This window comes from Pseudophryne corroboree, chromosome 9 (assembly GCF_028390025.1).
Source record: "Pseudophryne corroboree isolate aPseCor3 chromosome 9, aPseCor3.hap2, whole genome shotgun sequence".
NCBI lineage: Eukaryota > Metazoa > Chordata > Amphibia > Anura > Myobatrachidae > Pseudophryne > Pseudophryne corroboree.
The window spans coordinates 153,956,920-153,974,735 of record NC_086452.1 but is presented as its reverse complement, the minus strand read 5'-3'; the positions used below and the strand labels follow the sequence as shown (position 1 = coordinate 153,974,735).

General features: G+C 42.4%; 1 protein-coding gene and 1 non-coding gene across 3 annotated transcripts in view; one reads left to right on the top strand and one right to left on the bottom strand.

Annotated features, from left to right (window-relative positions):
* Positions 1-4,702: 4,702 nt before the first annotated feature.
* Positions 4,703-4,787, top strand: TRNAR-UCU (transfer RNA arginine (anticodon UCU)). Its single transcript is given in 2 exon segments — positions 4,703-4,739; positions 4,752-4,787. It is a non-coding gene; the product is annotated as a tRNA-Arg (tRNA).
* Positions 4,788-9,896: 5,109 nt separating this feature from the next.
* Positions 9,897-17,816, bottom strand: part of GCLM (glutamate-cysteine ligase modifier subunit) — a 45,676-nt gene continuing 37,756 nt past the window's right edge. Inside the window, exons 5-8 of one of the 2 annotated variants that reach the window (XR_010186727.1) lie at positions 17,044-17,246; positions 16,429-16,543; positions 11,743-14,671; positions 9,897-10,991 (exon numbers count right to left, since the gene is read on the bottom strand). Coding sequence is in view for 1 of the 2 variants with exons in the window: in XM_063939863.1 (XP_063795933.1) it covers positions 14,499-14,671; positions 16,429-16,543; positions 17,044-17,246 (491 nt within the window). In the remaining variant the exon portion in view is untranslated. Of the gene's footprint in view, positions 10,992-11,322; positions 14,672-16,428; positions 16,544-17,043; positions 17,247-17,816 lie in introns of those variants that run through there. The other variant, XM_063939863.1, reaches the window with a different exon arrangement.

Genomic DNA, 17,816 nt, shown 5'->3' with positions numbered 1-17,816 from the left:
CCTCCAATGCCGACCTAGCTGACTGGACTTACCCAGTTTTGCAGAAGAATCCTAAAACAGGATTAATCTGCAAAGAGGGGAAACCTTGTATACCCCAGTCCAGTGCACCCTTGTTTATTGCCCACTACCATGGCATAGGACACCACAGTAAGGCAACAACTACCTTACTCTTACGTAATGATTTCTATGTCACGGATGCCAAGTCATTAGTAGATCAGTATGTCAGTAGATGCATCACTTGTCTGCGAAACAACCCCAACAACCCTGACAAGGCAAAACATCAGCATCTTGAATACCCCACCACACCCTTTACACACCTGCAAATTGACTTCACCCATATCCCAGGTATTGGTAAACAGGAGTATGCCCTGGTCATTGTAGACATGTTCTCTCGATGGCCAGAGGTATTCCCCACTAAATCTGAGGATGCAAAGACAGTTGCTAGGATCCTAACTCAGGAAATCATCCCCAGATGGGGGTGCCCATTGCAAATCAATAGTGATAAAGGCTCCGCCTTTACAGCAAAAATTACACAGGCCTTGGTAAAGGCCCTGCAGGTGGAATGGAAGTTCCACATCCCGTATCACCCGCAGAGTTCAGGGGTCGTAGAACGCATGAATAGGACCCTCAAAGACAAGCTTAGGAAGGCCACAGGAGGCACCTTCCACAAATGGAAGCAAGTCCTTCCCATTATCTTGGCAGAAATTAGAATGACACCACAAAAGACTTTGGGTTACTCCCCCTTTGAAATATTAATGGGTAGGCCCTTCCCTACACCTTGGGCTAAGAAACCATTAGTAATACAGGAGGGAGATCTAGAACTCATCAGAGAAGAGTATGTCAGGTCCCTGATAACAAAACTGAATGAAATTGAACATGAGGTTGTTTGTAAAAACCCTTTGAATCCACAGGAACCTACACACCCCTTTAAAGTCGGAGACAGAGTCGTGGTGAAGGTGCTCCCCAGGAACAAGAGCCCAGGAGACTTCACCTATGGTCCAGAGACAGAGGTCGTAGCAGCTACCCGAACAGCAGTCCTGACAGAGGAAAGTCCTACCTGGATCCATGCATCCCGAGTAAAAAAGGTTCCTAGACCAGACCTAGAGAGGGAAGCAAGTGATTCCAGTGAGGTACGAACCGGGGCAGACAGCCCTGACCTCCCACCTAGCGAAGACAGAAGAACAGAAAACGATGAAGAACCTGCCCCCTATCTCTATCCTGGGGACTATCTCGATAGCCCTACTGGCCCTCATTCACCTCACAATATGTGAAGTCAGCATCACACAAACAGATGGGGTCCCCACCTTGTGGTACAATTCCTCTAACACACACGTAGCCACATATATCCTTGACTATTTTATGTTCCCCAAAATTGCTGATGACAAATATTATATACAACAAAGGAGGAAATCAGGAATGTCTGAGACAATGTACATTTGTGTCACTGATGAATGGTGGATGGAAATATCCTATCATGGATCCAACTGTGATTACTGGGAATCTGTGGGGTGGAATACAGGAGCAGATTGGAAATATGGCCCATCATTTGCAAAAAATAGATGGAGCAAATATGGAGTACCCCTACTTTCTAGACTATCCATTCATAAGATGGATGAAGGCCCAAATTCATACAGGTTTAGACTAAACATAGTGAACCCTAGCAGAAGCGACAATGAGACTTATGTACTTGGTATATGGTGGCAAGCAGGGTACTATAGTGCAAGACAAAGGTTTTATTTATGGGATATGTACAAAAACCCAAAATATCAGCCCAAAATTGACCCCCAAAATAAACCTTTAAAGCCCCATATTGCCACTTCTAAAGATATGGTGGCTATTACTAACCCTACCTTTGAAGACACCCTAGCTATTGAAACTGGTTTCTCTGACATTAATTTTTGGTTGGAATGGATGAAGTATAGTGCTAACAAACACAATAAAAGCAACTGTTATGTCTGTGGCAAATCTAGGCCCCACCTAGGTACAGTGCCCCTTAATATACCCCTAGAACAGGAAAATTGTTTTTTCAGCCTTTTTAATGACACCAAAACAAATGACAGTCAGTGCGAAATGTGGAAAAGGGAATATCCCATATTGTCAAAAAATCCCAACCCAGGAAGCACCATAACCATATATCCTGGAAACTATACCTGTTATACATCTAACATCACCCCAGGGAGAAATTTAAAAACCTTCCCACCAGGGTATTGTGCAAATAAAAGAACAACTGTTTTAGTCAACCAAACTAGATCACTAGGCGACATTTATTATATATGTGGGGATATGAAGCTTAGAACTAAATTAGACACACCATGGTATGGTGAGTGTGCCCTGGCCAAAGTCATAATGCCACTCCTAATGATCACCGATGACCCCAATCCTCCCTCTAATACTCCTGCTAATCGAAAGAAAAGAGCACTCCCAGGAGGTAGCTTTGACCCCCACGTGTACATTGATGCTATAGGGGTCCCAAGAGGTGTTCCAAATGAGTTCAAAGCTAGAGATGAGGTGGCTGCGGGTTTTGAGTCATTGTTCCCTATAGTAACTGTAAATAAAAACGTAGCCTGGATTAATTATATATATTATAATCAACAAAGATTTGTTAATGATACCAAAGATGCTCTTAAAGGTATAGCTGAACAGCTAGAAGCCACTTCCCAAATGACATTTCAAAATAGAATGGCCCTTGACATGATTCTAGCAGAAAAAGGCGGTACATGTGTTTACATTAGTAAGGTGGAAGGCTGTTGTACATATATTCCTGACAACACTGGTCCCAATGGTAAGGTTACTTTAGCCATAAACAAGTTAGAAACCTTATCCATAGAACTCAAGAAAAATTCAGGTATTGATAACCCATGGAGCCAATATTTTGGGTGGTTTGAAAATTGGAAACAGGCTCTTGTGCAAATAATCATATTCATACTTGTAACTTTAATTCTTTTAGGCATTATAGTTTATTGTGTAATTCCCTGTGGAAAGAAACTTACCTCCAAAGGCATTGATAAGGCCCTGATGTACTATGATATAACCACCAGTCCTGTCACCTCCTCTGATAGTAAGGGACCCGACGATTATGTCCAATATCTCAAGAACTGGAGGAACAAGAAAGGAGCCTCACTTAAGAATCATGTCATATAACAATCATGATTCTAAGAGGGGATTGAAGGGTTAAACATGCTATATGAATTGTTATGTGTTTGAATAGACACGTACGCACTCTCTACAAGATGCCTTTGTCTCTTCATATAATATAAGGCTTCTGTGTGTCTTATCTTCAAGGACAATTACATACTAGATCAAAACTGTTACTTCTGTGTGTTACTAAAATATCCCGCATGTAATGTCGTATGCTACTTCTATTTATCCAATCATATGCTTGCACATATTGTATACACCCATGTTTCTCTTCTATATAGTACGCTGTAATTTATTAAATAAACAGAGTGATTCTTAACTACATGGTGTCGTGTATTATCTGTAACGTTAAGGATTGCTCTCACTGACGTCAGTGGCCATCACATCGAGGTAATCAAAGAGAGGTAGGGATCCTTTCACCAATATCCTCAGCAGGGTTCTTGTAAATCATTAACAATCCCAGGGCAAAGTTCCTGTAATATTCTGCAAAACAAGGAAAGAAATATGCAACTAAATCCAAAGAATGTAATCAGTGCATCACCACTGCCCACTGGCTCTCTACCCCTAACATATGATAATGTGTACAACGGCATGCAAAAGTAAGCCAATATAGAGTACTGGGATTATAATATACTATGCTAAAAAAGTGAACAAAAATAGGGGCACCAGTTAGAGATGGACAGCAAATAAATAAAAGACATGAATTTAGACAAGAATTCCTAAAGAAAAAAAGAAAACCCATATCAGAAGCAGCATCCTCAGAAGTGTAACTTTGCTAATGAGTTATTCATAGGATTTCCCTTTGGTTAAAATTCATACTTGCCTACCTGACCCTCTCCATGAGGGAGAAAATGCTCTGTTGCTGGACTTTCCTGGTAATGTAGGATTTCCATCACCTGTGGTGAGCTAGGTAATTGATAAGAAAGGTGTTTCACCACAGGTGATGGCAATCATACATTACCAGGAAAGTCCAGGAACAGAGCATTTTCTCCCTCATGGAGAGGGTCAGGTAGGCAAGTATAAATACATTTATGAGCACAAAACAATTAGACAGAACCAAACCAATGTACACAACGCACGCCCCCTAGCGGCAGCTCCAGGTGATAACAGTCTCTGCTCGTCGTCACTAGAGAGCCATTAGCCCGACAGGTCTGGAATGTGAAGACATTTTTCTGAAGACCATGATTATTGACACTCTCCGCATAAAAGCAAAACCAAAATGTCCTTTCTTTAAAAAAAATAAATGTCATACAGCTCTAGGGTTTATAAATAATGACGCATGCGTGTGGAGGAGAGTACGGGCAAAGGGCAGGAGGAGGAGGAAGGCAGGGCGCATGCGCGCTTCTCTGTTGCGAAACTCTCCGCTCTCGTTGTGGTTGCCGTAGCTTCCCCTCTGTATCTATCATGTTTCCGGACGTATGGGGGTCCGTGTCCCGCCACAGGAACACCGTACGACCCCGAGAGAGCTCCGCGGCTCTCACACCCGTGTGTCGCGGTGACGTCAGCGCATTAGTGAGAGCTGTGATGTCGCTGATGTACGCTGTGTGCCGAGAGTCCAACAGGTGGCTCCGTGGCGCAATGGATAGCGCATTGGACTTCTAGAGGGGGAAGCGATTCAAAGGTTCCGGGTTCGAGTCCCGGCGGAGTCGGTGTAGTTTTACTTCATCGGTTCTGATAATAGACATTTTTATATAGACGTGTAAAATACCGGGTATGGTAATGGTAACCCTCCCGCGGGCTGAGCGTGTGCTGCACAGTGACGTGTGGCATGTGGAGATAACGGGGTCATTCCGAGTTGCAAGCTTTTGCTGCTCTTGCGATCAACCTATGGGGGAGTGTATTTTACCATAGCAGGGCTGCGGACGCTTGTGCATCCCTGCTATGCTAAAAAAAAAAAGTTTCAAGTAAAACAAGACCAGGGCTGCAGTTACCCACCAGTGCGACGGATCCAGCGATTAAGGTCCCAGTCCTGACGTCAGACATCCGCCCTCCAAACGCCTCATCACGCCTGCGTTGGACTCACCGCGCCTGGAAAACGGTGAGTATCCACCCCAGAACACCTCCCACCTGTCTGTCTTGCGATTGCCGCTGCAATCACATATCTCGCTGGCAACGTCGCACGTGCGCAATGTGTCCGCCGTGCATGATCATTTCCGACCCGTTCGCACCGCAGCGAAGAACCGCTGCATGCGAATGGGTTGGAATGACCCCCAACGTGACATCACGTAAGGTGACGCAGTGATGCGCAGGAGTCAGCGATCTCTAGATGCTCAACAAGACAGGAAATCATCGTTAATCACAAACGTATACCGCGTTTTCCCCCGCTCCGTCCTACGGTATGATGGCGTGTAAAAGCCACCAGTGATCTGTGATACTTGTGTATAGCTCCCATATACGCTAAGCTATTGCTGTAACATAAGCTGACAAGATTCTGAACTCAGGAGTATCCTATTCTAAGGACAAATAGATATAATACAGTGACACTTATTTTGGTGATGTATAGGATATATGTGTGTGTGTGTGTGTGTGTGTGTGTGTGTGTGTGTGTGTGTGTGTGTGTGTGTGTGTGTGTGTGTGTTTTGCAATTTTTTTGGAGATCAATTTTTTAAGCATGACTTGTGGCAAAATCGAACTTCTAGAACGATTCAGTCACCTAGAATTACATACCCGATGTGCCGCAATGTGGTCGTGCGCAGATGTTTGCCATATATGGTACTCCCTGTAATACGGCTACATCATCAATTTTTGTGCATGCCTTATACAAAACTCATGTAGGCTTTGTATTCTGGAAACATTGCACCTGCAATTTACAGGTAATTAAATCGAACCTATAGAATTTATTTTTAAATCTTAAACTGGTTACTACTACCTATGGCTTATTAGCAACAGGTGTAGGGTGTGTAGTGAAACACGCACCCAGACCTTTTGCCTGATTTTGAATCACTGCAGGTATGTGTACTCACTCCGGATACTCGTGGTAATCAATAATAAAAAAAAAAAAAAAAAAAAGAATAGAAAAAAGTAGCAAATTTTTTTTGCAGGGAAAATCCAATGGGAGGGGAATTATTGTTTTCTAAAATGAACATGTACAGCCCACAGGCTCCTGATGCAGCAGACAGACATGGCTTCCAACGCTGCACACATCTCACTGTACAATCTCACCCCCACATACACACTCGGGATGCGGTCAGGATGCCGCCGGACGGAATCCTGGCGGTCGAAATACCGACGCCGGAATCCCGACCGCCACAATCCCGACATATTCTCCCTCCGTGGGTGTCCACGACACCCATAGAGGGAGAATATAATAGTGTGCCGAGCGTAGCGAGGCACCGTGCCCGCAGCGTGGCGAGCCCGCAAGGGGCTTCGTTCCGCTCACCACCCGTCGGGATTGTGTGGTCGGGATTCCGGCGTCGGTATTTCGACCGCCGGGATTCCGACCGGCGGCATTTAGTACTGATCCCACACACTCAAAGTCCTGGAAATGACGGATACCCCTTTCAGACAATTCGACCCAGGAATTTCCCTTCTCAGCCCGGGGTTTTTGCTGGCTGTCCACCTTTCACTCTACATCTGAGACCAGGGAAATTCCCAGGTTGGCCCCTTTCCCTTTGATCGGTATGAAATACCTCCGTTCAAAATCCCGACACAAATTGACCGGTGGTCAAAATCCCGACATGGACAAAATACCGACATTTAAAATACCAACAAGGTCAAAATACAGACATGTAAAATGCCAACAGGTCAAAATACCAACATGCAGTTTTTGTTTGTATGTCGACATAAGTCAACATGGACACCATATAAAGTGTACCACTGCGCTCGGCACACTATTATATTCCCCCTCCAGGTCCACTGGGATGGTAAAGTATGAACAAGTCAGTTTCAATTAAAAATAATAATGAAAAACTCATGTCGGTATTTTGACCTTGTCGGTATTTTAAATGTCAGTATTTTGACCATCGGTCAATTGGTGTCGGGATTTTGATTGGAGGTAATCTGACTGCATCCCCTTTCAGACATAAGCAGAGTCTTTGCTGGTATTTCTACAAGCCAGGGCTGCCATGCTGCTCACATACATGTCATACACACACATCCCTTCTCTAACCCCCAGACCTTACAACACAGCAGAGTCTCTGTAGCTATAGGGTGCACCGGCTGCTTCAATACATCTACAGCAGGATGCCCTGCCCCCTCCAGGCCGCCTGAAATGGCCTATCAGAGGCTTCTAGGAGCAACGTGGGAGTAAAATCCCAGGTCGCACTATTCAGACTTAACCCAGGTTGTCTACTCGGGATGAAAGTCCCAGGAAAAACTCTGGTCAATAGCAGGAGCACCGACACAGGACTGTGATCCGCGTTGGTGCCTTTCAGACAAGCGAGTCTCGGGTAGTTTGGCAGAATCCAGTATTCTCGATATGTCTGAAAGGGGCTTGAGGAGATGCTAATTTTGGACTAATTAAGCTTGAAAACTTTCAATTACTTAATTGATCATTAGTGGAGAGGGTTTTATGGGTTCAAAAACAAGTCCCAAAATCTTGTCCTAAAAATAACAAATTTTAGGAAAAAAATTGGACTTGCTCTGAAGGCGCTCAGAGAAAAAGAAAATTGAGTGCCCGCCCCAGTCACATGGGCATTATGGAACACAAACCATTGCTATCAGACTCCATCCACTGCTGTGGCACATAGCCTTTTTAATCAGGTGTCACATTGAGTATTTTAACCATGTGGAGCAGGTCCTGAAGCAGGGAACACCGTCACTCCCATAGGGTCACTTACCTGTTGCTGCTTTCTCTTCATTTGGTGCTTTCACACAGAGTGGCTACTGTGAAGGAAATGGGTCCCTTAGCATCTTGTGATGAGGAGCCACCAGAGAGGAGGTTAGGATCATGTGCTGTTGTGATAAGCTGCATGGCCCATTCATGGTAAGATGCAATAAATTCATTACTCCAGAAGCCACACACCATACTTGATGTTCAAATCCTGTGCATTCCACTGAACCAGATCAGCTTGCTCAGGCAGTTCTGGTTGATACTGTGAAACTGTTACATGTAAATTATCAAATTTTATATTTGTAAAGTTAGTTTCACCTCCAAGAAATAATTGTGAACTTCAAATAACACATAAATCACCATTTTAATTACATATTGTCTGCAGGAGGCAATGAACTGGATATAAATTTGAGGACCACTACCATACCATACTAAAACCTGCACAATAAATGTTATTTAGACCTTATTGTCAGAGGCTTATGTACCCATTGGCCAGGATGGCGCTCACCAGGGGCACCACCTAGCGGTGCCACCTGCTGGCCAGGGGGTAGATTCACTTTGTAGTGGCAGCACCAGTTTACTCGTGGTAGGGATGGCCATCGGAACGCTACGGTTGAAATCAATGTTTTTGAATTGATTGTTTTTACCCTTTGATGGCAGCATTCCGATGTTTGCTGTCATCGAATTGTAAACATTTGATGGTGTTTCGACGTTTACTCTGGGTCCAGCCCCCAATCCCATCCCTGGCAGGCCACACTGCAGAAGTTTTGCACACGCGCCAACAGCTTTTTTGCACATACAAAAATATATATTTTTTCTATCATTCTTTTGATGTGATGTTCAGTTACTATTGCATCAAAATATTCGATGACGGGCTTCTGATGTCCATCCCTACCCCCTGGGCAATGCATCGCTCACGGTAATGCCCAGCAAGAAGCGCTGCTGGCAGCAGCGGCAACCAGAGGGCACTGAGAAAGCACCACAGAGAGATCACACTGACCCAGCAACTTTTTCTGCTGCTGAAAGACTTGGGCTTAATGCCAGTTTCTTCCATTCGGGAACAGTCAAAATTCGGATGCCGGAATCCCAACACGAAGGACACAATCCCGGCGGGGAGGTTAGGTTTAAACTGTGGTTGGGACGGTTAGGTTTAAGCTGCGGGAAGGGGGGGGTTGGGGCATTGGTGGAAGGTAAGTTGATTTACCTTCCTCCTGTCGGAATTCTCAACTTCAGGATGCCGCAATCAGTATTTTGATTACCGACATATCGAACCCAACTGTGTTCCAACACAATCACAGGCTTTGTGGACAGACACTGGGGTAAGTCACAGACCCACAGATATGCAGTATGCATTTCCAGCATGTGCATTGTGAAGCTTTCCTTAGCTGTGTTCCCATACAGAGACGTCATAACATAATGTGCAGTTATGGCAGTCTAGAATGAGTGTATGCCTCTGGTGTTTATATATAATAGAGATTGTTAAACTGCAGAGGAATTATAAGTACCAGCATGCCTCTGGTTTACATATGCTAAAGAATTTGGTCATATGTGGCTCTCCACGTGTAATGACACTACAAATACCAGTTTTTTTTTCTGGATTATAATATTCAGCAATTAACATCTTAAATTACTGTTGGAACTTTATAATACACTAACCCATCTATTTGAAGCAACTAGTGGCATATTAATAGGTAAACTTTGAATGCATACCGGCTGGTAATTATATATTTGTGTTTTTTAATGATCTTGTCTGATCTTAAATGAAAAAGTCAGTTTTACTGTGGTACCAGCATTGTGTTTTTTTTCTTATTTGATATTTTCTGCTTTGGGATGTGGTGTCCCTTTTACACAGCTGCAGGTTCATCAGTGTTTTGGAAAATTGGGCATTAAGTGCTGAGTATTAGTTAATTTAGAAACAGTTCAGGCAATATTGTGTAGGTGAAGTTGCAGTTTAAAAAAATATTGATTTGACTAGGCCACACAGATGTACGTTCCAGCGTTCATTTATTCCAGGTAACAGGAAGCAAAGGAAAAGGAATTACAACGTTCCTACCACAAATATAAAAAATAAAACAAGCAATGAGTGCGATAACAGAATTCGGTATATCTAGTCTACATACACAATACTCAGTGATCTATATGGAACATATAACTGCACAGAGGTGATAGACAAAAAAAAAAAAAAAAAAAAAAAAAAAAAGTATAAAATTTATAACTGCATAAAAAGGAAAAAAAAAAAAAAAAAAACTACAATAGACAATGTCACCAGCAATTTAGCAATGCTGTCTTGGTTGATTTTTTATCCTTCTATGTCCAACTGCTTACTCCTAAGACCATCATGTTATTTTAAAAAAGGGCCACAAATCCTGAAAGTTAATCTACCATTGAAAACATATACAGAACATTTACAAATATTTAAGTTTACACCCTGTGATAGCCTTGGCATTGTATTGTATTTGCACTATCCACACATCCTAGGGCAAGCATACAATTTTTTAAACAGAAAATATGCAAAAAGTTACAGAACAAATACTGAAAACATTACTTTCAGAAAGGATAATTCCCAAGCAATTCTAACCACACACTATATACTAACAAAGATTGTATAGTTTATCATCTAGTCAACATGACAGTTTGTGGATGCCTGGGTAATTATGAGGCATCGGTTCTGCAGATAGGCCTGCACCAGCAAGTGTGTAATTACACTGAGTGATTCACCTCAAAATCATGTGCAATTAAAAAGGTATGAACACTCTGTCTGCGCCAGTGTACTCCCAGATAACTTTAATGGCATTTTAAATAAGACTCGCAGGACCTTATTGAGAGTGAGTACACGTGTTCAGATTAAATTCTGGATGGATTACAGTAACGCACTGAAAAAAAAAAAAGTGTCCAAAGTTCACACTGAATGCTCGTGTGTACGGATGGCATTTCTTCATAAGGTTCAGTAAACTCTACTTGAAGTGCAAGTTCAGATGCATTCACCAACCAGAAAAGACAGCAGAGAATTGGTGCAGGAATAATTTGGGTATACTAGTCCTTAGTCATTACGTTCAAGGATAGTTCTATGCAATTATATGACCTGTCAAGAGCAAGCAAATATATGCTGTACTATCGTGTAAATAAATAATAGTTGTAAAGGAACAAATTGGTATTTAAGCTCTAAAATGACCTTTAAGCACTTAAATATACAAAAAAATAAAACACATTTTGTTTGAAGTGGGCCAGTCACCATGATAAAATGTTAATGGTATCCTTTATACAAAGATGAATAAGCCATTAATCAGTTTAGGTATTTAAAGTGATCAAGTATAAATTACGGTTTTATTTCAGTCGTCAAAGCAGCAGAGCAAAGTGTCTGGTTACTATATCAAGAAAGGTCTGATCACTTAAAAAATTAACAGAGCAAAACCTAATGTACACAGATTATGGAAAGTGTATTTATTGCAATAGGTCCACTTCAAAATGCTTTACAAATAATCCATCAAGAGAGAGTCTACAACTCGTTAGATTCTACCACATAAGCAGGGTATGTTTAATACACACAAACATTCATAATATTACATATTCATAATAAAATGACACAAATTTCTTAAAATTCTTTAGTGGCACGACTCTTGTAATTAACAATGTTTATTTACAGCATAACCCTCCACAACATAGTTAAAATTAAATAGTTTTACCCTTATTAACATTACTAACATGATAATTTCAACTTTAAAACAGTAACATTGTAATACACACAGTGCAGGATCCATAATGTTTAATAACTGGCATATACTTCAGTCAGTGTCCCATAAATTTTCACCATTTTGCAACACAGCTATACCTACATCATGGTTCTGTCTTTAGAGGCTAAATTCGCCCTTGTCAAGTAAATCTCTCCTAAATAGATTATTCTCAGTCTGAAATGTGAGTTCCAATCTCTGCATGCAACAGCCACGCACACGTATCAAGTCAGCTCTGATTCCCAGATTACAGCAGTTCATTTTCTGGACTTTGCTACTGCCAAAAGAACATTTAATAAAACGAGGTTTAAAGCAAAGCTTTTTTAGAGCGATTTTTTTTTTGTACGGGTCATGTACGGTTAATAATACAGCTTGATTGGCATACCCTGTGGTTGTCAGAGAACAAACTTTAGTTTTCATTATGTAGTTCCATAGTGAGAATGGAGAGGAGCACCAAAAAAAAAAAAATCACACACACACACACACACACACACACACACACACACACACACGTGTTGCTGCAATAGGTGCAGGGAGTGCAGTTGCTATGGGCCCAGAGCTGAGAGGTGCCTACCTTCAAAGTTACATGTTATATAATTTTTTCATCATTGGGCAATACATACAAACATTTGCCTTGTGGCCTACAATATATCTAGTTACATCCCTAGACTTGCTTATTGTAACTTGATGAAAATTAACTGTATGGCATTATAATGATACATAAGATGAACTAGGGCACTGTAATAGTGACAATATGAACTGGGGGCTCTGTAATGTGGCATAATATGAACTGGGGCTCTGTAATTCAGAATGTAAATATGGGGTACTGTATTGGCCTCCTTACAATGTGACAACTTGAAGTAGGGCACTACTATGGTTCATAAAATAAACTAGGGCTCTATTATGGGGAATAACATTAAATACTTGCTGCAGAGAAGCGTCTCTCTGTACTGGAACAGGGGGCCCCTCAAAAATGTTGCTATATTGCCTACAAGGTTCTAGCTACGCTCCTACATACACACACACACACACACACACACGTCAACATCTGAAAACACTATATTCTTTGAATGTCAACATTAGCTTTAGGTTGTGGGACGGAGGGATTAGGGGGGTGCAGTTAATTCACCGGCTGTCGGGATCCCAGCGGTCAGCAGACCAATCCTGGAATCCCGACAGCCAGCGGAATCCCAACCAAAGCCCTGAGTTCCCACTCGAGTGATGGTCCACACCACCACCCGAGAGGGAATATAATAGTGTGGCAAACAAAGCTCGCCATCGGCCCCGAAGCGCAGTGAGCCCACAGGGGACTCGCTGCACTCGCCGCAGGGATTCTGCCGTCGGCCTCCTGACCGCCGGTATTACAAACCAGACCCTGGTTAGGTACTTAGGGGAGGTTAGAGGCTACAGGGATAGGGGGTGGAGATGATGATTGGTCATAGTGGAATAGTTAGGGATGGAGGAGGGGAGGTACGCACCAAAATGCCACTCGTCACATCACTGCACAGGACCAGGTAACACACTGCTAGACCATCAGACTGTTTGTTGACATTCTAGCAGTGTCTATATGCTTAATTTGAATATGTTATTATAAATGGTGACCTACTATACCATATCCCATACATACACACAGTATATACCAACACTCATGGAATTGTTATGAGAACACAGAATATGTTATTTGAAAAATAAAGACACACAGAGGGCAAGACAAGATCCTGCCTACACCAAGCCCAGGATTACCAAACAGGATTCATTCTCAAAATGATGGAAGAGGTGTACACACACACACACACACACACACACACACACAGGTCTTTGGCATGAAGCTGGCTTTGGAACCACACAGCAGTGACTAACAATTATTAAATGCCACCAAGTAAAGGCTGTAATGTAAATAAAATGAAAACCATCAATTTTAAGCCATCAAGATGAACAGTAAGTGGAAGACATATCTTCATTTCCCAGTCCTAGTCATAAGATTAAGGTCTGAATAGACAAGTACAATACAATAAATCCTGACTAACCATTGTATATGAAAGCGGTATTGAACAGTATCTATAAAATGTAGAAATTGTTTCCTCTGAACCATTTGACTGAACCCTTACAACCAAGGGCTGGATTGTACGACCACGAAGACTCCAAGAAGCACTAGAAAGTTTCCGCCCTCTGATGGTGCGACTGGGGGCTACTATATGTGCATGGTATAGTAATGAATGCCTAAAGGTTTGTTTAAAAATTGTGTTTAGAAGATCTTTTTATAGGATTACCGCCCTACTCCTTTCGTAATCTCTATTGTATTTGTTTTATTTTTGAAAAATTTCAGGCAGACGTTAACGTTACAACCCACTCTGTAGTGAAGATATAGTGAACCGTCTTTTCAAATTCCCGGTATCATCATTTAAAGCTACCATAACACATTTGTTAGGTAACCACTTAGGAAATACATACGCTATCCCAGCAGACAGCATCCAGTCTGTCGGAATGCTGGCAGCAAGTCCCCTCGACAGCCAGGATATTAACTGCATCCTCCACTTAGCACGTCACGTAAGATGTTACAAGCAACATGCACACCCAGAACAAGGAAGAAACTGCATTTCTTAAAAACTTTTAAACAGCAATTTAAACAGAGGCACCTATTGATCTAAACAGCAACACGGTGGTCCCTTAGACAAGCACTGGTTATTGCTATCTCTATTTCGGTTTCATCCACGCACAGACTCCAGTTTGTAAACATTGATCTAGCCACAGGTATCGAGAGTCTCAGTAAATTAGTCTTCAGAGTATCTCGTCTCATTCACAAAGTCAACTGTGTGGGTCTGATAAAACAGGTCTGCGGTTTGTGGAGAAGTCCTGGGGCGTTAATGGGGAGCTTTCCTCTTAGCCTGCACAATGTAGCCTTTCGATTTTATGATTCCTCGTGTTTTAACAATGACAGAGTATCGCAGAATCCACTCTGGTGACCATCCATCCACTTGAGTTCCCTGGACACCTTCCCTCAGAGCTTCTTGAAAACTTTCTTCAGACAGAATTTCTGTGGTCAACAAAAATAAAATAAAATATATATATATATATATATATATATATATATATATATATATATATATATATATATATATATATAAATAAATGTAGATCGGGAAATCATACAAGAAAAACATAAGAAAACACAGGTTACTAGTCAACTGTAGGAATAGTGTCTGGCTACAGCCCTCTGAATAATTGCTCTACCAGCATGGTGGATATCCTTACTGCCTCACAGCACAGGTCTCATGGATTTTATTCCAGCCTGGGGAGTCAGACTGGCCCACAGGGGGACAGTGGAAATCCAGAGGGCCCCATCTCCTCCATTAAATGGCATGTCCGGACCGTGCATTTTAAGTGCCATTTTTTCAAACACAGCTAGGAGCTGATTGGTTGGTACTTTATCTTTCTCCAAGTTTTGATAAATCTTCCTCAAAGATTATAAGCTCCACTTGGGCAGGGATGGATGTGAATGTCCTCTGTAAAGCTCTGCCTGATGTGTGTGTGTGTAAGCACATGCTCATTTTCTACCTCTGGGCACTGCTTTTTATTTACACTCTAGATAAGTATACTTTGCTGTATTGCAGGCACTGAACTTATACTACACATGAATTGGACACCTGGTACTTCGGGGGAATACAAAGCTTGGCTAGGGTTAGCCGCACACCTCTCCGATAACTGTGGTAGCCTCATTTTATACGCATCCCTATGGGTTGTAGGGAAAACGGACGTTGCTGAATGCCTACTGACTGTGCCCACTGCACTTTGTGAATACAGAAAATTTAGAGAAGAGCACTCAATTCAGGCATATATATATTTTGGATGGTTGGCTATGTAAAACACAGGCAGTCCCAAGTCTAAGATGTTAACCAAAGTTATTGCGTAGTGACAAAGAAACCATTTAATCAGGTTTCATTATAAGTTTAGCCACTGTTCCATAAGAGAGCAACAACTTCCAATTGTCTTTGGCAGAACGAGCAAGATAGCCACTTCCAATTATGGGTAAGTGGCAGAAAATACTGTATGCCCATAAGTAAAAATGAAATAACAGGCTATCTTTTCCATCTGAAAACGGATGGCCTTACCATCCTAGATTATCTTGCCTTCAGCTGTACTCATTATTGATGCACCCCTAGCAGCAAGATATGGTGGCCACATATAGCTTTTATACTGGACAACAATCCATTACTACTCTGCATCAGTCCAGAACAGTGGTATGATGCAGTCACACTATAAATTTGTTTGTAATGCAGGAAACTATAGTCAGCCGGTATTAACAACCACATCTGCGTCATTAGGCATACTGCTATAAGCTGGGTACACATCTAGCTGACTTGACAAAAGACCTGTGTCAGGCCGACCAAGCATCCGATTCAGGGAAGCATAAACACTTACCAATTGGCTGCTCGATATGTTGGTCCTCACATCACAGCTGGGTGGGCATTAGAATTTGCCCAGCCAGCTGTGATGTCTGTCCATGCAGCCAGGGAACGGGCGATTGGCAGACCATCTGTACACACAGTCAGATGCACAGATATATCTGCAGCTATACCAGACACTGGCTGTGCTGCAGGGTTGACGCAATATGTCTGTGAACGATGTAGATCAGATACATCGGGTGCACACAATCCCAATCGCCGACCTGGTACTGATATCACCCAGTGTGTACCCAGCATTGGCATCATCCAAGTGACTCACTTGCCCCATGCTATAGAAAATCGTATCTATGCGGACTGACAAACACACTAATCATGGTTGCTCACTTACCTTTCGAATCACTGTGTGTTAATAACTGAATATCAAACTGCTTTGCAAAAGCGGTTAGATCTGGAGGCATTATGCAGCATGATGCAAGATTCACCTGGTTACTATTTGGCTTGATCTGCAAAAGAGAGGGAAAACATTTAGCATACCCGTGCATTCATCATGCTTACTTGTGGCTCATAATTGCTGCTTGCTTGTGAAAAACAAACTTATGCTGAAACTGGGAATAAAAATGTAACAGTCTAGCTTCATAAAGGCTGCCATGGCCGAGGCATTTCTCCCGACTCTCCCTGAAAGTGTGTATTTCGTACACGAAAACTTGCACCTCCCATTATTTCATGCTGGTAATGAAAAACACAGGCCAAATTTACTCCACCCAACAGCTTCTGGCTGCCAGTAAAAAAGCCTGGCAATACTTGATTCATTTCATATATTGTGTTTCTATTAAAAGATAACAATGTATTATACATTATTTGGCAACATACAAGGCACAACTTGCTCTGGTATACAGAGCGGCAGGCACTGTTCACTAACTGGTTGATCAACTCCACATTTGAATTTACTGCAGTGTTCTCAAAAGAAACATGTCCCATCTTCAGCCGTGATGCCACACCTCACCTGTGCCCAGAGGTAAAGCTGTTCCAAGAGCGGTTTATCTAAATCAGACGTTCCTATTGCAACAACTTTATTGTCCTGGACAAGACGTTCCAGCTCCCTCCAGTAAGGCTGTAAATGCTCCAAGGTGAGAATGACTCCATCTTCCAGAGGGGGTGGTGCAATGATCACAGAATCTAATTGGGCAACATCCAGAGTGGAACATGCTAGAGGAAAACCAATAAAAGGACACACAATTAGATTATCAGGCACAGAAGATTAAAAGCCATTACTGCAGAACTTAAGGTCCGTTTTTGCCCAGCGTGTACGAACAGCGATGATCGCTGACATCGCTGGGCTGAAAAGCGCTCAGCGCATACACACTGAACGCTTTTCCCCGCTGCCCAGTGATATCAGCGGCTTTCCATAGCAGGAAAGTCGCTCACCCCGTCGTTCATCTACAGGTAATACCAGTAGATGAACGGCGGCTACCAGCGATGAAGCAGGAGCGTGCATCAGCGCTCATCGTTTGGCCATACACACTGGGCGGCTTTGAGCTGAAAGCAGCTCAACACACCAAAAGTGAGCAGCTTTCAGCTCAAACCCGCCCAGTGTGTATTGGCCTTTAAGGGTTTTAAAGTGAAGACACATTTGTATTCCGTTGGGTCTGCTAAAGTTTTGAGATATAGGGGGGTATTCAGAGTTGTTAGCAAACCGAAAGAGTTAGCAATTGGGCAAAACCATGTTGCACTGCAGGCGGGGCAGATGTAACATGTGCAGAGAGTTAGATTTGGGTG